This window comes from Mizuhopecten yessoensis, unplaced genomic scaffold, assembly GCF_002113885.1.
Source record: "Mizuhopecten yessoensis strain PY_sf001 unplaced genomic scaffold, ASM211388v2 scaffold716349, whole genome shotgun sequence".
Taxonomy (NCBI): domain Eukaryota; kingdom Metazoa; phylum Mollusca; class Bivalvia; order Pectinida; family Pectinidae; genus Mizuhopecten; species Mizuhopecten yessoensis.
Window position 1 is genome coordinate 991928 of NW_018480072.1, and position 21438 is coordinate 1013365.

At 34.6% G+C, this 21438-nt stretch overlaps 1 protein-coding gene across 2 annotated transcripts; it reads left to right on the forward strand.

The window, feature by feature from the left end:
• The first annotated feature begins 47 nt into the window (after window positions 1-47).
• Window positions 48-20926, forward strand: LOC110443496 (hydroxyacid-oxoacid transhydrogenase, mitochondrial-like). 2 transcript variants are annotated; one of them, XM_021487733.1, is made up of 14 exons: window positions 48-148; window positions 1468-1508; window positions 2203-2255; window positions 3434-3487; window positions 4216-4370; window positions 5869-6065; window positions 6673-6750; window positions 7620-7725; window positions 7996-8148; window positions 8581-8679; window positions 15002-15080; window positions 15697-15793; window positions 16677-16834; window positions 17322-20926. In XM_021487733.1, exons 1-14 carry the CDS (start codon window positions 90-92, stop codon window positions 17403-17405), a joined length of 1413 nt encoding a protein of 470 aa, XP_021343408.1. In that variant the 5' UTR covers window positions 48-89; the 3' UTR covers window positions 17406-20926. The 2 variants fall into 2 exon arrangements, with proteins under 2 accessions (XP_021343408.1, XP_021343409.1); XM_021487734.1 differs by lacking the exon at window positions 8581-8679 and adding an exon at window positions 12997-13095.
• The last annotated feature ends 512 nt before the right edge of the window (window positions 20927-21438 follow it).

Here is a 21438-nt window from a genome sequence, read left to right on the forward strand (position 1 = left end):
TTTTTCAATCTAAAAATAGCTTTTTGCTGACATCCGGTGGGATCTCCCTCTCCTCTTATCAGCTGTTAAAAAGTAGAACACCGAACACCATGGCTGCTGCAGCGAGGAATAAGGCGCTAAATCTGATGCGACATGTTGCAAAATCATGGTAAGAATTAAGAATGGATGTCTGATGATATGCTAATCTTTGATGTGTAGATAGAAGTTCTAGTGTTTAGACGACATTGTCTGCGTAGCTGTCAGTGCAAGGGTACTGTAATGTAGATTCTAGATCTGTCAATCTGAAGTTTTGCAATTTGGCAATTTTTGAGAGTTTCTCACTGTTGCTTTGTCCGAGCTGTAGGCATTGTAGAAGACACGCATGTGCAATTAGTGCAGCGTTCATATATATAAAAGATATGATAGCAAAGTAAAACGGAGAAAATGTGACATTATGTAAAAGAAATTCAGGCAAACCCAGAGACAAATCGTTATATCACTTGCCAAATGCAATGATGGTACGAATAGGTACTAACTAAAAGCATCAAAATATTAAAAGGCGTTAATTGGGTTTTTTCCTTTGTCATCACATGGGATTTGTTAACATATTCAGACTTGAAATTGTGTATGACATATATATTATATAATATCGGTGAACTGATCAGGTGACTAGGTTGTAAGGGTAGGAAATTTGTTTGCAGATGGTCTTGTCTTATCTCTGTTCAAACAGAATGTAGGTCACCAATGTATAGACACGTTCCAGGATTGCTCTGAACATGCTTACTTTCATTTGTAGCTTAATGACATGAGAATTACAAATATGTATTACTTTGATTTTTTTCATATTTACTTTTAAATCTTTGTAACTAAAAGCCAGCATGATTATGTAATTAAGAAATCAAAATCTGCAACTGATAAAAAGATATTAAAGAAAAATAATTTGATAAATCAAGGAAGGGAAATTATTTTGCTTACTCTTGTAAGCTAACAAAGTCAAACTTGACTATAAGGTTTCCTTATTCAGATTTCAAGCTTAGGAAAATGTAAAGTCTGATAAAAAAATCCATGTTTTGTGCAAATGATCCTTTTTAATTCCCAAGATAGGGCCCCTCTCAAATTCTATCATACAGGCAATACAAGAGTTTTAGTTTAAGGACATGACTGTGAATAAATGTACTGTGTATGCATGTATATGTGTGTATAATATAATTATGTATATAATGTGTCTTGATAAAGGAGCGGATCACTCCGAAAATTTGGCAACCTACACTTGTCCACACTGTTGGAATTACTTCTTTGCCCCATGTGTATAATATTATATATACCGATATGTGGTAGTTCATGTACAGTGTTTATGCATGAACAATATTTTAAAAGACATAAGTATTTAGCAAAAGGGAACAAAGTTATGTAATTTGAAGAAAAGAAAAAAAAAAAAAAAGATGTGCTTTGTGATGCAGTGTCAATGCTTTTTTTAATTTTCATCAGGCGACATATTGCTCCAGAGTCTACTGCTGTAACTCTAAACAGTAAGTACAATATCAGGCCAGACAAATCAAAACCTTGTTAATATTATCATCATGATTTTGAAAGTTTGCTTTGCCTTAAATTTGACGAGGGTAATTATGAGAAGTGTATAGTAGTTTATAACTAGAAATTAAACCTACATTAATTTCGATCAATAGAATGCTATGTACCCCTATCACTATATTTTTCTCAAGTCTCTAAAGAAAATATGGTGTCTACCAACCGTTCTTCATGCTATATCCACGGAATTAGATGATCTAAGTCAGTGCTATATCATAGAAATTCAATACAAAATTTTATGAAAGTGTATTACAGATCTAGAGGTCATTATTTTTTCAAAGGCTCATGATCAGCTAGGAGTCAAACCTTGGACCTGTAGCTTACTATAGTCTTATGTTCCACCGAATGAGCTAAAGAGAATTTCTCTGTAGGAAGCGGCTAGTGTTTTACCTGGGTGACAGAAGAATGCATTTTTTTATTTTCTATTACGTTATATGGATATCGTGAGATACGTTTACTTATAGAAAATCGTAATAAATGTAACAGTAACACTTACATTTTAATTTAAACCAAAAGGTACTGAATGGCCTATATTAAAATAATTATTCCTTAAGGAGCCTCACAAAGTAAAACTTTTTGAAGTTCATACCGTTTGGTTTATTTTTTTAAACTTGATTTGAATTATTTTAATTTTAGAAAAATATGGGACGACAGCTGATCCTCAAACTCAGAAAGAGTATGCCTTTGAGGTGAGTATAGCTTCCTGTTGTACAATGCCCAATTAAAAACTTAACCCTTTCACCACTGTAGACCATAATGGAATCATCCAAATCAATGCATGGTAAAGTCTACTAAAGTTACATAGGGGTGAAAGGGTTAAGGATATACATGTATATACAATGCCCAATTAAAAACTTAAGGATATATGTTTCCTTATGCATTTTGTCTGTATTATAAGTTGAGTAAGAGTTATCTCCCCTAAGGATATATCCTACCTTACATATTATGCTGCATGTGATTGTACATGTAGGGATATGCAATATCTTAAACCTTTAAATTTAGAAAAAAAAATCTCACTTTAAATAATGCTATATCTCTCCGTATACCCATGATTTGTGCATAGAGTTATCTCCCCTATAAATTGTCAAATTGTCAGTGTAACAGAGGCCTCCTCAAGGTATCAGATCCTTTCTTATACTAATCTGACACCCTGACGAAAGGGCTGAAGAGAAATAGTCCCTTGCCAAGTCAGTAGGAAGTGGCTAGTATTTTACTGGGTTGACATCAAAATAATGCTTGGTTCCCTTGCATTCATAGCTTAATGAACACACTTTCCTCTGGTCATGTTGATACAAAGGCTTGCAGACAAATTGTAAATATGACATTTTTAGTTTGAACATATTTTATTGCCAAGCAAATGGATTGGGCACAAGTTATCAAACTTATATTAAGCCCTTTCCTAGCAAATTGCAAGCATATATTTACAATAGTAAGTATGACATATGCTCTAACATCTGGTATGGTTCATACCTGTAAATGGTCCATTTCATATTGCTTGCTGTTACATCCAGAAAAGTCCTAAAAGATTTGGCATAAAGTTGTCAGTGAGTGGGTGAGTGTTTCAGGTGGTTTGCTTAACCCTTTCATCCCTATGTAACTTTAGTAGACTCTACCATGCATTGATATGGATGAGTCCATTATGGTCTATAGTGGCGAAAGGGTTAAACAGCTGAAATATTCCCCAAACAGCCGATATATAGCTGTTCCCATGCATTCTGTTTCAGATGGCATGCTTAACATGAGGTATAGCCCTCCTACAGTCGGCATAAAGCAGTACCTGTATATGTTCTGTTTCAAATGGCATGCTTTAAGCTTTGGTGTGGTCCTCTATCATCTGGTATATAGCTCTGAACCTTTATCATTTCAGATGGCATGCTCTAACATCCGGTACGGTCCAGGAGTCACTCAAGAAGTTGGCATGGTCAGTATAACCTATTCTGAACAGAACAATCTCAGAAACATCAATCCCAGTCTCACAAACTTGGTGTTTACAGTAGATGTAATGCTATATATTTTCCCAAGTGATGAAGGAACAAGTTGTTGAAAAATTTACAAAATAAAAACAATTAAGATTGCAGCACTGTATCCAGGTCCCCACATGGTCATTATGTAACCATGCAGATTTACTTTTGAACTTTGACCCTATGCATTGTGTTACTAGTAAAATGTGTTAACGAAGAGGTTGGAATTATCATTGGTGAAGTTTTAGAGGAAACAATTCAAGATTCTTAATGACTTTGAATCAAAAAATATTTTATATTAAGTTCGAAAAAAATAGAATTTTAGTTGAGGTTTGCTCAGAGAGTCTTGCCTTTTTGTTCATTTTATTGTGGGTTTGAAGAGTTAAGGATATCTTCAACATATGTTTGTTACAGTTTCATCAATCTCATACTAAATTAAAAGTATTCAAGGTCTTTTTCATCACATAACCATAAACTTATACAAATATCCTGTAAAAAGAATGCTTTCTTTGACCATTGCCAAGTTTTCAACAGTGTCATCTTCATGTTACATGAATTAGCCTAATTGTGATATAATTTGACCTCCTCTGATGTCACAGTTGAAAGGTCATATGAAACATACATGACATGTAGTTATTTCATTAACATGGAATATTGATTGTTTAAAATCTGACCTTTTGACCCCCAGGACTGTAAGAATATGGGAGCCAAGTTAGTGTGCGTGATGACAGACAAGTATTTAAGTCCCCTTGCCCCTGTCCAGGTGGCGCTGGAGTCACTGGAGCGACACAACGTCCCATATAAACTGTATGATAGATGCAGAGTGGAACCCACAGATGAAAGGTACGGAGGGCACTGATTGGTTGGTTCAATGTGGGATTTTCAGTAGTAAGACATAACGTTAACCTTTCCTTAACAGACATACAGTATTTCACGAAATTAAGGATCCTTGTACCACTGCCAAAGCGCATTGAAAAAGTATTTTCTGGCGTCAGTATAGCTTTGATGAATAATTCCTAAAAGGAAAACCATACCTTGCGATACTGTTATGAAAAGATAATAGTGATGAAATAAATAATCTACAATGTGTAATCAACAGTGTCGTTTGAGTGAGGATTCGAACCCTGGACCTCAGATTGCTATACGGTCACTCTAAGCAACTGAGCTATCTGGTCAACGGAAGTGCCCTTCCCTAATTAAGCTACAGTTATATCCAAAATGAAATTAGTTGGAGGTTACTGTATATACCAAAACCTTCAGAGGAGTTCTCTATCATTTTGCTTGCAGTGGTTCCGACAGGGATTCTTAGGGCGATTATGAATAAAACAGGACAATTTTTTAGCTCACCTGGTCCGAAGGACCATGGTGAGCTTATGCCATACCGCAGCGTCCGTTGTCTGTACGTCAACTTTTCCTTTAAAACGCTACTTGTCCTGAACGGTCAAGTAGATTTTGACTTAATTTGGTCTAGAGTATTCTTAGGCCAAGGGGACTCAATTTTGTATAAATGGTGGGTGTGGCCCCCCTGGGGGCAGAGGGGCGGGGCCCAATAGGGGAAATAGGGGTAAAATATCTTGAAAATCCTTCTTCTACTGTAGGGATTAAAGGATTTTATCCTAATTTAGTCTGGAGCATCCTTGGGCCAAGGGGACTCAATTTTGTATATGCAGTGGGTGTGGTCTCCCAGGGGGCAGAAGGGCGGGAGCCAATAGGAGAAATAGAGGTAAAACCTTTTAATTCCTTCTTCGACCATCGAGATTAAGGGATTTTTTCCATATTTAGTCGGGAGCATCCTTGGACCAAGGGGTCTCAATTTTGTATAATTGGTGGGTATGACCCCCCTAGGGGCATAGGGGTGGGACTCTGTTTGAAGATTGTTCTCGCTATATCTCGAGTACTGGATGGATCTTTCTGAAATTTCATATGTACTTACAGCACCTACCATGGAGTGCTATACCTTTACTTCATACCAATTATTTAAAACATATTCAGGTGAGCGATACAGGCCCTCTGGGCCTCTTGTTGTTTTTTGTTTTCTGTGAACCTGATTTTCAAAAAGCACAAGAAAGTGTTGTGGTTTTTTTGTGTTTTTTTTGTGAAGTTCAATAATTATTTTGATACCTTTACCCAAGAAATGGACTTTTTTGAAAATAAAGTTATTAGATTTAACACCAAAATAGTAATCCTATTTAACCAATGTCTACCATTAAAATTTCACAATGATTTTACTTTATATAAACATTCATATCATGTTTAAAAGTCAAATACTAGAGTGAATATTCTTGAATTTGTTTTCTCAGTTCAATATTGTATTAAAGTACAAGTTTTCTTGTCTCTGCAGTTTTAAGGCAGCTGTAGATTTTTCTAACCAACACAAGTTTGACGTGTTCTTGGCCATTGGTGGTGGATCAGTAATGGACACTTGTAAGGCAGCCAATCTCTACTCCTCAAATCCTCAGTCGGAGCTCCTGGACTACGTCAACGCTCCCATAGGGAAGGGACTCCCTGTCACACACCAGCTTAAGCCTCTTATTGCAGGTATGTTAACCAATCAACTATTGATAGCAGTCAAAATGGTATCATTGACTGCCATTAACCCTTTCACCACTGTAGACCACAATGGACTCAGATAAACGTATGGTAGAGTCTACTAAAGTTACTTAGGGGTGAAAGGGTTACCGTTTCTCCTAACTTTGACTGAGTTGTCTCCCCTTTTTACTTGTTTAGGATAAGGGTATGACAGATTGCATACAGAAAGAAATATTTGTATGACATCAGGGAAACAATCTAATATGAGGTCACCATCAACTTTTGACGAGAAAAGATGAGAAAAGAACAATCTTACAAAGAACCGAAATGAAGATTGTTCGCTGGTTTGTGCCGAGATCCCTCTGGAATCTCCTATTTGCATATTATATAATTTCATGAATAAAGGGAAGAGAAAACCTCCAAAGAAGCCTGTTAACACTTTCAACCCTGAAGTTTCATGATAAACTATTCCAACCTTTGAATTGGAAGAGCTCAAATGTGTCTTCAGGGGTGAATGAGATAAAGAGTCATAATTGTTTGATTGTAGCCTGCTGTTGGGTAACCATTGCTCTTGTAGTCCTTTATATATGTACTATTGTATTTTTGTATGATATAGTTACAACTACAGCAGGCACAGGCAGTGAGACAACAGGAACTGCAGTGTTTGATTACCTTCCCATGAAAGCCAAAACAGGTAGGTTAAAGTTGTGTTATATCAACAATACAGTGCAACATAGAACTTGTGCTGTGTGTTTACATTGGTATTTTTTGCAGTTCATGGTGCCGTGAATATCAGTAATTACTAAATGTTTACAGTTCATGGTGCCGTGAATATCAGTACTTATTTTTGCAGTTCATGGTGCAATGAATATCAGTATGTACTTAATTTTGCAGTTCATGGTGCCATGAAGATCAGTACTGTTACAGTACTAGGAAAGTCTGTGGTTCAAAAACACAAACACAAATCTCCATGTTATTCAGACTAAAAAATAATCAATAGCAAGGAAATTCTTGTGTGTTAAATAATCATATCTGATATTTAAACTCTGTAATCATCTGGTTTTTTTATGAAAATTGTCCTTTCCATTTCTGTAATATGTGAGTTTTCACCTTTGTTCATGTGAATCACTTTTCCTTGTTTTCATGAAACAGTGTTCATGCTCAGACTCAGATTCTGTGCTCAAACCCAATATCTTGTTCTGGTGATGAATTGATAAAATTACACATTTTCTCAATGATTTCAGAGAATTTTAGAGCGACTAAAAGCTGAATACCAATTTCAATAATTACACTTGATCTTTTGGCCATGTCACATGCTTTAGGCAAGTTGCAAGAAATTGGTTTGAGCACAGAATCCATGCTTGATCATAAGAACGGTTTCATTAATGTGAGCCCGGGTCTCATTTATTTGAACTTTAACTTTTCTATGTCTCTGATTTATTTGAACTTTGACCTTTCTTTGTCACACTTTATTTGATTTGACCTATGCATCTTTGTTTTGTTTGAATTTTGGTCTGTCTATGTCTTGATTGGTTTGATATTAAATTTGGTCTCTCCGTACAGGTATTTCCAACCGTGCCTTGCGCCCCACCCTTGGAATTGTGGACCCCCTGCACCTTATCACCATGCCAGAGAGGGTAGCGGCCTACAGTGGAATAGATGTACTTTGGTACAGTAATTTTGTTTATTTTCTACAAATAACAGCGACAATATTGATTTCTCATTCAAACATTTAAGGATCCCTGTACCACTGAATTATGCATTTGAAACCTGGTTTTTTTCGGCATTGACAACTGCTTTACTAGTAAATCATTTCTGAATGAAAATCATACCTTGCAAGAAAGACTTTTATGAAAAAATGAAACAAATGCAACAAGAAATGTTTTCAGACACCCATAAGCATCAAGTATCATCAATAAAATATTGTTTTTTGTTTCAGCCATGCTATTGAATCCTACACCGCTGTTCCCTATGACGAGCGCATTCCACGTCCAGAAAACCCAATGCTACGTCCAGCGTACCAGGGCTGTAACCCAGTCAGCGACATCTGGTCAGCTCACGCCCTCAGAATGACCAAAAAGTACCTAAAAAGGTCAGTCCTTTCACCATGACAATATGTTTGTCACCGTGGCAACGTGTCTGTCACCAAGACAACATGATAATTAATTCTAAAAATGTTTCTGTAAGGGGAAATATTGAGATTTTGTTCTCATCTCTAATAATCTGTAAATGGTTCTTTTTCTTGTAAATATTTTGATTAAAGATTAAGCTTCACATATTAGTACTTATGAATCTTTTGTATACGTATAATATGGGTGCAATTTAAACATCATTTTAAGTAAAAGATTCTCTATAATAACATTTGTTCCTGTTTTTAAATGGACCTTAACTTTTAACATTTAAATTAATTTGAAATGTGTGCAATTTTCAGTAATAAATTCTTTGCTATGGATAACTTTCTGTTCCTGTTTTCAAATCAACTTTCAATTTTGATATGCAAATTAATTTTGACAAATGATTTAAGAGCTGTATACGACAAAGGAGATACTGAGGCTAGATCTACGATGGGGTTAGCCTCCACGTACGCTGGCATCGGCTTCGGGAATGCTGGAGTGCATTTGTGGTATGTCTGTAAGATCTGTGAATGGTTTGTGCTTAATATACTATTACTATTTTAGGACTAATGCTGTTTTTGTTTTTTCTAACGAGAGCTATTAAAAATACCTGCTGTTATTTCTTAAGGATCCCTATACCACTATTATAATCTGTAACTAATTATTGGAAACTTTTTTTTTGGCACGACTGTAGCATTAATCCTTTCATCCCTATGTGACTTAAGTGGACTCTACCATTCATTGATCTGGATGTGTCCATTATGGTTGATAGAGGTGAAAGGGTTAATAGATTATTTCTGAAAAGAAAACCTTACCTTGTGGGGCTTGCATGAGAAGTAAGACAGATGAAATAAACAAAATGTATTCGTATTCAGCAACAGTGTTCAGGGAGATAACTGCATGTAGGAAAAACTAGTGCAGTACCAGCTGGTACGTGGGACAGGGATCCTTAAATATTCTAACAAGTATTAGTCCATTCTTTTACAGAGAGTTGAATCAGTATTTCATTGTCTTCTCTAACTTTGTTAAACGGCTTTGAATTTGTTTTTATTTATATTGTTTCTGTTTAATAAAAGGTAAGAAAGTTATCTTAAGACACTGAGGGGAAACAGTAGTAGTCAATATTATTATTATTTACATGTAACTCATTCACTCATGAAATTTCATAAATAACTATTCCAACCTTTGAATTGGAAGAGCTCAAATGTGGCTTCAGGGGTGAATGAGTTAAAAGTTTATTGAAAGTTCTACATAAATAACAAACTAAAAATAAAAATAAACTACAAAAATGAAATGAAATGCTGACCTTTTTCAGGGAGAAAACTCAATTTTAATGTTGAGGACAGCTACCAAGGACAAATAACATTTATTTTAAAACATTCCTTTTGGATATTGATATTGGTTTTACATAAAGGGATAAGTTTTATACACATATTTAAACATTTATAAGGTATTTAGTGGATTTACATATGTTTTATTATTTTTGGAATTTTTATGAAATCTTGAATAATTTTGAGGAAAAAAAGGAAATTATTTAAGTTTATGATATTAAAAGCATTAATTGAATTTAACTTAAAAAGCTTTTTGACCTTTGACCTGAGGTGATGACCTTTGACCTGAGGTGAAGGGCACTTTGACCTAAATACCCAGTACATTTCACGTCCTTACGAACTCCAAGATTCAGGGCAAATTAAATAATATGTCTGTTTTGGGTTTAACCTTTAGCTGCTTATAGATTGATAGTTTATTATGCAAACATTTAAGCTGGGGTATACTGGAATAAGCGTGTCTGTCTGTGGGCAGAGAGGTAGATAGATTATTATGCAAACAAAGTAACTAGGGTATACTGGAATAAGCTTGTCTGTCTGTGGGCAGAGATTTAGATAGTTTATTATGCAAACAAAGTAACTAGGGTATACTGGAATAAGCTTGTCTGTCTGTGGGCAGAGAGGAAGATAGTTTATTATGCAAACAAACGTATAGGGGTATACTGTAGACTGGTCACCGTCTCTAGAATATTAAATAATTAAGAAAAAAATTTAACTCTAATAATTTTGATCACTTGGATGTCTGATTCCTAAAATCTAAACTAGGGGGAGATAAACTAGTAATAAAATGCAGTGGAGAACTTCTTCATAAAAACTAAGGGGCTGGTGGCCAGTCTAGGGTATACTGGAATAGGTGTGTCTGTCTGTGGGCAGAGAGGTAGATAGTTTATTAAACAAACAAGGTTACTGGGTTATAGTGGAATAAGCGTGTCTGTCTATGCAAAATATGTCAGACACTTTGCTTCTGACTTTCTCAAGCATTGTTTTTTTACTTGGCACATATAACATGTCACTTAGGTTGTTGTTTGCTTGTGTGGGAGTTGTGCCCTTTTTCTGATTTCAGTTGATAAATTTTGTCCAAGTTACTTCTATTTATCTATGCAATCAGTAACTTGGTGCACATGAACAGTATCTTATATACTGTAAAATCATAAATTTTCGTGGGACATTAATTTTCGTTTATTTCGTGGATAACAAATATCCACGAAATTAAAACCCCACAATAACATAAATTTGGTATGATACAGATAGGGGAAAATCAGAAATCAGCGAAATATAATGTTCTTAAAACAGACTTGAATATGAAAACCACGAAAATTTTAACCCCACGAAAATAAATGATTCTACAGTAGTTGAGCTGTACCCATTTACTCTTTATTTTAACAATTTTAATGGGAGTTATGCCCCTTTTCTGAATGTTTATATGGAAACAGGGAATATAAGTTAGCCTGTTGCCTACAAGTCTTATCTATTTTTACTGATGTCTAGTCTAGAGATTTTATGCCCACTTTTATACAAGAAAGCAGTGAAAATGTGAGGAATTGTTTTCTATAAAGGTACACACATGGAAAAACTTTCTGAAAAAATATATACGGTATATATAAAAATATATGCTAACTATTGATTTTTTTCTGGATCGAACCCTAAGCAAATACATAATTTTGTTTGGCCTTATGGCTTTGCAACCTTTCAGATTCCTTTTCATGCTTGTTTTTTATATGGCACTTTACAACATACCTACCTGGAAATGAGATCCTCATGATCTGTATAAATGTAATTAGTACAAATGCGATTGGTGAAATAGTTTTCCATAGAAATGAGATTTGTAGGAATATTATTGCTAGAAAGTCATGTAATTTAATTGTGATTACACCAAAATAAAAAAACCAATTATCGTTCTTAAAATGACAATTTTACATACAATAACATTAAAGCTCAAAGAGCCTTTTTAGGTCACCTGAGCTTTAGCTCAAGTGACTTATTGCTATCCGTTTTCGTCCGTTGTCGACCGTCGTCCGTCGTCCGTTAACATTTTACATTTCAAACTTAAAGTCAAGTTCTGCTGGGCCGATTGAACTGAAAGTTGGCAGGAATGATCGCCTCATGGTCCTGACAAAGTGTTGTTATTTTTCGGGTCGATCAGAAATCCAATATGGCCGCCACGGCCGCCATTTTGAAAACCTATTTCAAACTTAAAGTCAAGTTCTGCTGGACCGATTGAACTGAAAGTTGGTAGGAATGATCGCCTCATGGTCCTGACAAAGTGTTGTTATTTTTCGGGTTAATCAGAAATACAATTTGGCTGCCATGGCCGGTATTTTGTAAATACCTATTTCAAACTTAAAAACAAGTTCTAATAGACCGATCTCACTGAAAATCGGTCTAGGAATGATCAGCTCATGGTCCTGACAAAGTTAAGTTAACATTATTCTAACTATTTTTTACTCAAATTGGTACATATTTCAACAACAAAAATAAATACTGTAGGACTCAGGTGACCGTTAAGGCCCATGGGCCTCATGTTATTTATTTTGATTAAAAATGTTCTGGAAATATTTATCTTCCTTTTAGGAAAATCGAAATGTACATTGAAAACTTCCATTTTGACAGGATTATTAGTATTCAGCTACAATGTATAGGAGAAGGTCCATATACAAACTATTAATATAAAAAATGTTTTAAAATGACAATTTTACATACAATAACATTAAAGCTCAAAGAGCCTTTTTATTTATTATGATTAAAAATGTTCTGGAAATATTTACTCCCTTTTAGGAAATTCATAATGTACATTGAAAACATCCATTTTGACAGGGTTATTAGCATTGAGCTACAACGTATAGGAGAAGGTCCATATATACAAACTATTAATATAAATGTAGGCACCATTTTTCTCATATTTATGTCTTTGCTTCACATTGCTTTCAGAATCTTGTGCTGCTGTGAGCCTGAAGCTAACAACTAGGTGTTTTGCCTGTTACTAATTTAAGAACTACATGTAATTACTGGCAGAGTTGTCAACGGTCGGCAAGTTAACCAGTCACTAGGTCAGGGAAACCATAAAAACTGAATGCAGAATTCAACAACCAAATAGTCAAATATTGATTTGCCTTAAAGATTGCCAAATATTGTCTCGGGTTAGACCTACCAATTATCTGTGATTGTTCGTTTGGAAGATTTTTTGAGTTACCAATTACTAAAATTTGACGGCTTTGACAACCCTACCAGTAATAGCATGTTTGATTTTGCTGAGTATTTATAGCACTGCAGAGAAAATGGCCTGAAGCATGTAGGGGTTTCCTCTACCGGGTAATTGTAGATTTAGAGCTTTTAATTGATATCAAAAATCTTTCTTTATCTGCATATATTTAAAGCTCAGCTATGAACAAACGAAGATGACAAAGAGATTCACAAGCATGAACATCCAGGGGGGATTCCCTATGTCTATTTTTAGAGCTTATAATATTGTGTGTATTTTCATTGTGTGTGTTTATTTAGAGCTACGGACAACCCCGATGATATGGAGGCTCGTAGTTCCATGCATTTAGCGAGCACATATGCTGGTATTGGTTTCGGCAACGCTGGGTGTCACCTCTGGTAGGAATAGTATACGTTAAAAATATTAGAAATAGTATTTTCGTATAAATTATATCACTCTATTATTTTAAAAAGTTTTATCGATTAAGTACATACTCTTTGGAGGCACGGTAGTCTAGTGGTAGCTAGGCGCATGACCGAAGGGTTGAGAATTGAATCCCATCATGGTACTGTGTGGTGTCCTTGAACAAGATACTTTACTCCGCTTGTTTCAGTCTACTCAGCTGTAAATGAGTACGTGGTTGGGCAGTGCTGGAATTGTAGAATGTCAGTTGTGAGTGCTTAAATGGCAGCACCGGCTGTACGATCCCCAGGGAGTTGAGAAAGATATTGGCTGGTTGCATAGGTCCAATATCCACGGATAATAATTTGTGAACCACTTTGAGACTACCTAGGTTGCGATAAAGTGGTATATATAAGAACCTCAAATTATTTATAATTATTATTGAAATAAAGTATATTCCGTCTTTTCGTATTGCAGAGTTATCTTCTCTTGGGAGCAGGTATTGATTGTCAGTCACTTGTTTGTGAGAGTAACGTCATCAATTTTTGAGAAAACGACGTAATTTTCTCACACAAACTTATGACGTAACAATCAATACCTGCTCCCAAGAGATTTTAGCTTTTTAGAAATATCTCTCCCCCATTTTAGATGTTTGAGAAACTGCTGAAATAGAAGTAAATGAATAATTATCAGCTTTCAAGCTAATATGCTTCTACATTTGTATGTAGGAAAAGCTTGTAGATCATCAGAGCTACACTGATCAAATACAACAATGTATCTTGTCAATGTTTATCTACCTAATCATTGTAAAATCTAAATACATTTCAATTGATGTAAAGGTTAAATGTGTGTTGTGCATTAAATTTGAAAAATCAGAATTAATTTTCTTTAACGTACAATGTATTTTTGTCTGCGATATATGCATTAATATACAATAGCGGTGCATCATCTTTATCTCTGCCCAATCTGTTTCTGCATGGCATTTGCTGTATCCTCCCTGCGCATGTCAATTCCATTCTATTTGTAACACAAATGATTCCAAACCACGTATCCCCTGCCCAGATTCACCACCAGACAAGTTGATGAAGTTTGGCATGTTTTTATGCATTACTCTTAAGAACTGATATTATTAATAAATTTAAGTGTGCATGTTATGTTTAAAAGGTTATGATATGACTCTTTCCATAACCTGCCTGCATTCGGGCAACCCTCAACCTATAAAAGCCCTCAGGCTGATATAGGGAAATTGGGTAGATAAGGGTTAGGATATAGCCATATGATAATTTCTTATTGTCTCGTAGAAAAATAAAAAAAATATTGATGTACATGATACATGTATAGGAAATGCTTGTCAAACTGTTTAAGATGTGCTAATAAAGGGAGATAATCTGTTATTAATAATCAATATGTCACATGATCAGTTATTGACTTCCGATTGGACAGTTACACGATTGTGAATTATATATGAGGTACTGTTACATTGACAGGCAATATCACTGAAATTCTTTGACATGTGAGAACTATTGGTAATTTTCGTGATTAAATGATTAAAAAATATTGTGTGATGGACTCAAACCATTATTACCTATTTTTGAGATAATATGACATCATAACACTTCAATTTTAATGTCACAATGCTGTCTGCCAAATGCAGCAATGTTTTCTTTATGATTATCTTAAATTTATCTTCTTTAGTATAAAGAACAGCATATTTTCAAACCAACTAGGAAACTTGTGATGTTTTATTTCAGTGAATATGTGGTTTTATTGACCTGAAAAGCTTAAATTACCTCGACTTTGTCTCGGTCAATATCATGTTCTCAGGTTAATATAACCAGGTATTCACCTCAGCAAAAGTCCATAATTGATAAATATAGCACAGTTTCAATACTTTTCTTTTAGCCATGGCATGTCATACCCTATTTCTGGACTGGTCAAAGATTTTGTCTCTAAAGGATATGACCAGGACATTGCTCTTGTAGTAAGTAAAACTACCTCTTTGAGAATACTGATTCTGGCCTTTTGAAGCATCCAGGTTCTCTGCTGTGTCTTCTTATGGAGAACATTGTGGAAACTAAAATTTGTCCTCTTCACCATGAATTGTGATACTGGGATTTCTTTCTCGTATCTCATTTATTCTTTCTTTCCAATTGTGTTTCCAGCACCACTTGTCCGCCAGTGATCATGATAACTGGGGCGTAGTTTGCGTTATTTGTAAGAAAAACAAAATGAATGGTCTCCTCTAAGGATCTAATTAGTTCTTCCCATGTTTGATTTGTTTGATCCGAGTCATACCTATGTTTAATTTTTTTGATCATAATCTTTATAAAGTTTAATTTTTGTATTATGAAGGTATTTTCAATTATGAAGAACAACCTGTTCATCTGCTTATAATTGATCAGTTTGAGAGTTAAAGCCTAACCGTCCGGTTAATTCACGATTTGAAATTATTGGCCAAGGCTTTCCTGAAAATATAAAGTTCATTCCTAATTTGTCCAACCATTCAAACTGTTGAAAATGCGATACATGAAACTGGCTCGGGTATTTATGTCAATTTACTGCTTCTAAGTCTTTTATGTTTTCATTCATACCTACAGCCCCATGGACTGTCCGTGGTGATATCGGCACCAGCTGTGTTCGAGTTCATGGCTCCTGCATGTCCAGAGCGCCATCTGGAGGCAGCAAAATTCCTAGGTTAGTGTCTGCAAGCCTCATGATCATGTATAGTTGTAAACCAAGAGTGTAAGGCTGATGTATTGATGCTTTAGTAGGTCACAGACACTTCCTTACTTTGAATGGCTCTCCAAGCCAGGGATATTAATTCAACCATGTCGTTTTAAAATCGCTAGGTTTTTGAAATAATATATACCATTTGGTTCATTTTGCAAGAACTTTTATTTTCTAGTAAAAGATTTGTAAGCATTTATTTATGCTACTACACTGGCCTTTTTTGTGAGTAAAATTTTCTGATTTCATGAGTGCATAATTATTTTTTGGGAGAACTCACTTTTGCAAGAAAACATGTACTTATTTTTGCAAGGACTTAATTTTGTAAGTTCATATTTTACAAGTACCGGTTCACGTTTGTTCCTTTATTACAAGTAAAGGTCACCTTGTAGGGATTTCAATTCATTTGGTGCAACTACAATATGATGATATGATTATTGAGTATTCTAACAAAATAACACATCTGGAGAAATTTAGCCAGATACGCTTGACACAATAGAAAACAGGAGCTATTGTATACCAGAATTCTTTTGCCGTAGATTAACTTAAACATTTTTCGCCCTACAAAATGAGGGCAAATTTAACATGGAAGCCAATTTTAGTATACAACATACCCTGTATATAAATAACATGTGAAGGGCGAAAAGAACCCTGGGCAAACATGGATTTTACTGCTGACAGGCGAATATTTGACTTGGAGAAAATTTCCCGATATACAGTATTTTTTTTCAACACTAAAACTATTATGAAAAGAATTATTCAAACTGTAATGTCAAAATCTATTGAAATTATTTTTTTTGCTATGATTTGTTTGAATAAAACGAAATGTTCAATTAATTTATAAATACAGGCGTGGACATCACTAACAAGAAGAATGCAGACGCTGGTCAGGTTCTTGGTGACAAACTTCGTCAAATCATGCAAGATATTGATGTCCCAGATGGTCTGATAGAACTTGGATATACCAAGGATGACATCCCAGCTCTTGTAAAAGGCACACTACCCCAGGTAAACACTACTGCCAGTAGTATACATTGTAACTCTAACAATAACAGTGCCCTAATACACGACTCTTTTTAACATGCTTACTGCGTAAGTTATAAGAAGAAGAGTTGAACTTCAGAATTGTTTTGTTCATAGAGATGACCTTGACCCACTTCCATGGTCAGGTGTGGGGGTGTCAGAAGACTTGTCAGGTGTCAAATGTGTTAATACATCTATACAACTTCTTCTAAGTAACCAAGAGACCTACAGCCATAATATTTTGTGTGATGCATGTTGGGATATAAGGGCTGACATGTGTGTTCAGGTCAATTTCCTTGACCACTATATATCTTCTTCTGAATAATCTAGAGGCCTTGGAGGATAATAATTGACTAATAGCATGCTGTTATTAAGTACTATTAGATTCGTTTAAATTAGTGACCTTTACCTTCTTTCAATGTTACAGAGGTCAATTTTGAAACCTGTAAATTTGTTTTGTTTTGTTTTACAGCACAGAGTGATCAAGTTGGCTCCACGACCACAGACTGAGGAAGATCTCACACAAATATTCGAAAACTGTATGCGAATTTATTAACTGTGATTTTATATCATACTACTGGGAACCTTGACTAAACTGATCGCAACCGAGAGCAATATCTGAGGTCAGAATTGACAGGTATTTTTTATCGCTCAGAGTTTTACATATAAATGTAATAGAACAGAAGTAACTTCATAACAGAAAAACTTGTTCCAGATATAATTTTGCCCTTAGTGTCGAAATGTTCATGTAGCACAACCAGTGAAGCGTTTTTGTGTGACCTTTCAACGACTTATATGGTACATAGTATATCACCTTCATCACACAAATTATTTTTACTAGATGAACCTTTCTACACTAAATAATTACCAACATGCAGAATATGTTCTGAAAAAAAAATGCCCTTTGAATGTTGGATTAATATGTAAAACTTAAAATAAACAGGGTAAAAATTTTCATAGGGCATTATTTTTCTGAAAGATTTAAAGAAAGGTGATTTTAATTTACAAACAAAAATAGAATGCTTTACAGTAGTAGAAGGTCTGGTTTAACAGGTTTCCAGTTAAAGATATCATTTGATTTAGACCCAGTGCACAATACAAACATTATTAGCTCAATCTTTATAACAATAATGCATTATGGAAACCTCAGGAATGTAGAAGGATGAATGATCATTTGCCCAGTTTACATCAGAGCAGTTTTAACCCTTTCTTCTCTATGTAACTTTCGTAGACTCTACCATGCATTGATCTGGATGAGTCCAATAAGGTCTACAGTGGTGAAAGGGTAAATTTGTAATAAAAAATCATCCATGTAGATTCAGGATGACTTTGGCTAATCTGCCTGCAGATCTGATGAAATATAACTCCTTTAATAAATTAGTACAAAAGTAAAAATGGAGGAAACGTTCTGTTTTGGAAAAGGTAAGTATTAAATTTGTGATACATATAATAGTCAAAATGGCAACGTTTATTTTTTTTATTGATATACAAAAGATTTTTTTTTTCCAAATTAACATTAATATATATTTTATCTAATCATCATTAAAATGGATTTGATATCTAGAATTTATTGATGTCTTTTTTTCCATATGTCTTTGTATATTATCTTTTTATACAAGGTGTGGTTGATATGAAAATTATTGATGTTCTAGTCAAGAATCATTTTTTTAAAAAGATGTTTAAATAGAAATATTAGTTAATAGACACCATAGTACACTTGAAGGGCTTGTCTTGTCTTGATTGTAGGTTTGTATGATTCTGCCAAGAACATTTTTAGGTGTAAGACAGTTGAAATATCAAATAAAGGCTTATGCAGTGTCACTCTTCAACATCTCATAAAATTTGTCAACCTGGTAATATTTGTTGTTGTTGCAAAAACAGTTTTAAATCTGAATTCTTAGGTCTTTGTGGTTCATTTTAAATATGTTTTTACTGTGGAAAATATATTTTATTGGTCCCTTGTATTTCGATAGACATGTTTTACTTTTTAGCCCCTAACTATAATGTACCCTGCGGTTTGTAATAATCATATTTTCTGCTAGAACTGACAGTTTTGGTCCTGGTTGGTCGTTTTTAACAAGTCTTCTGCTGAGAGGAAAAATCTGGGTCACAGGGGTTCGTTATCAACTTGTTTAACTACCCAGAACTGAATGTGTATACACTATAGAGAACTGAATTTCCACGTGCACAGTGGTTGTTATAAACTTATAATTGAGAAATAAAATTCTTCAGTCTATTTTTTTCGATATAAACATGCTTTCTGTTTATAACTGAAATTGTAAGTCCTCACTTGTTAGAAATTAATTTGTTTTATTGTAGAAAATTCTAAAATTGCTTCAATGTCATTCCTGCGAAATATTTTGTCATTTACTTAGCTGGAACCATAAGAAATGTTATCAGGTCCCATTCTATAGGTTTTTAAACATCAGAAAGGCTACAGAGAAAAAGGTCAATGAGGTTGTAATCAAATGTTTAAGTTGTTAATTACATTTGTTGACGGGTGTATTTACCAAAGACTTATCATATCAAGCTTACATGTCCCTTTGTTAAGACAATATTTTGTAAATGTATACTTAATACTACTTAAGAATGAAAAAGTAGTAAGGGAACGACGTGTGTAAAGGAAGTGTAAACGGAGGCTAAAAGGGAACATTTATATCAAGGAATTACAATGTATTGTTTTTAACAAGGTGTAATTCAAAATCGTAATTTGAAAATGATCTTCATAGTAATTAATTTAAATGATTTAGTGGCACTCTTTTCTGTATATTTATCAATTTTATGTACTGTTAATTATGTAGTTATTTTTTCAATAAGGTAAGGAGAGATAAGGTGTGTTCTGAGTGTCTGTGATTAACCCTTTCACCCCTTTGTAATTTTAGTAGACTCTCCCATGCATTGACCTGGATTAGTCCATTATGGTCTACAGTGGTGAAAGGGTTGAAGAAAGTATTCTATAAACAGACCTAGCTTTCATATTATTGTACAGGGATGCTTGGGTCCATCCTCGAAATCAAAGGGGTAATGCTCATTAACGTTATTTGCACCCTTGGAATATCTAATGACAAAATCGAATGCACGCGGTCATATTAGCGATTAGCTTTAGGTTAAAAAAATCAATGAACAATCGCTATGCTGATATACCTGTCCTTTTGAAGATCGCCGAAGAGAGATACACAACTTCAAAACTGGTCAATTTAACCGTTATAGTGCAGCGCGATTCTGTTGTCATATTCCAGGAGTGTTGAGAACGTAAGAGAGAGTAGCCCTTTGGATTTCCAGGATGACTTGAGCCTGTCTCGTGGCAAACTCACCCTTGCTCTATTTCTCAAGATTATCTATTATATGGACACCAATTTTATCTATGCAGACAAACAATGATCCAAATGATTACATAATATTTTGCTCAATAAATGAAAATAACATATTTGTGTCCATTTTATGTTTCATGCACAACCTGGTTTAATAAGATGCACTTTTCTTTTTCTGTCATTCTCGTGGCCATATATAAGATGTAACTTTCATTGGAGTGATCTGTCAAGCTTACCGCGAATGGACACGAAAGTTCATTCGGAAACTTGCCGTAGAAAACTAAATCATTTGTAGGTTCTTTGGGGATGGTTGTAAACTTGGTTTACTACAGAGAACCTACATCTGTATGGACAGCTAATAATGCTTTTAAAAATGTTTTTAAATGTATTTCTGCATGCTATTTAATTCTTTGTTTCATTTTCCACATCTTTTCTGTATAATGTCCGGTTTATTAATATAACCTCACATGGAACCTATCACGTGTATTAAATGGAACCTATCACGTGTATTTCTGGTTGTCTCTATTCTAAATGTCTGTAAACCAATCGGGTTTTAAGCATACGTTTATAGTTGGTGTAAGTTAAAAAATAATTAATATAAGTTAAGCAAAAAAGTGTGTAAAGTAAGCATGAACGGAGCCCGAGAGGAAACATAGATTTTAAGGAATTGTAAGCTATTGTTTTTATCAAGTTGTAATAAAAAAAAATGCAAACACAAATGATTCAAATGATAACGTAATGGTTTGCTCAATAAATGAAGATTTTATACTTGTGTCCATTTTTCTTTTATAAAGAGTTTTCTGCTAATTTCATAACAAAAGTTGATATAACTTTCGTCTGAGTGATCTGTCAATTTTATGGCGAACGTATACGAAAGTTTCGTTGACTTGTCTGTAGAACTCATGGCGAAGGTACATAAAACCTTAGTCAGGGTGATCCGGCAATTTCACGGCGAAGGTACTCGGAACTTTCGTCGGAGCAGTCTGGCAGTTTCATAACGATGGTAAATGAAAATTGCGCTGATTTGGCCTGACAATCTCATAGCAACAACAGTATTTTACACGAAACTTCCATTAGATGGTTCTTGCAATTTCATGGCGAGAGTACATGTAATTTTAGACCGAGATCTCTCCTCCAGACAGCACCATAATACAAGAACAGAATCAGAGAGCGTTGTTGATAAATAAAAAAAGGCCTCAACACAAATTAGGAGACACCACAACAAAAGTAAACACTTCTCCAATCAATGGATACGAAATCAGGTGTTTTGGAACGTTT

Coding starts and splice junctions, on each gene's coding strand:
- LOC110443496 (XM_021487733.1), top strand. CDS start 90: ATGGCTGCTGCAGCGAGGAATAAGGCGCTAAATCTGATGCGACATGTT. Junction 3,488..4,215: donor TCACTCAAGAAGTTGGCATG/GTCAGTATAACC, acceptor TTTGACCCCCAG/GACTGTAAGAATATGGGAGC. Junction 6,751..7,619: donor TCCCATGAAAGCCAAAACAG/GTAGGTTAAAGT, acceptor CTCTCCGTACAG/GTATTTCCAACCGTGCCTTG.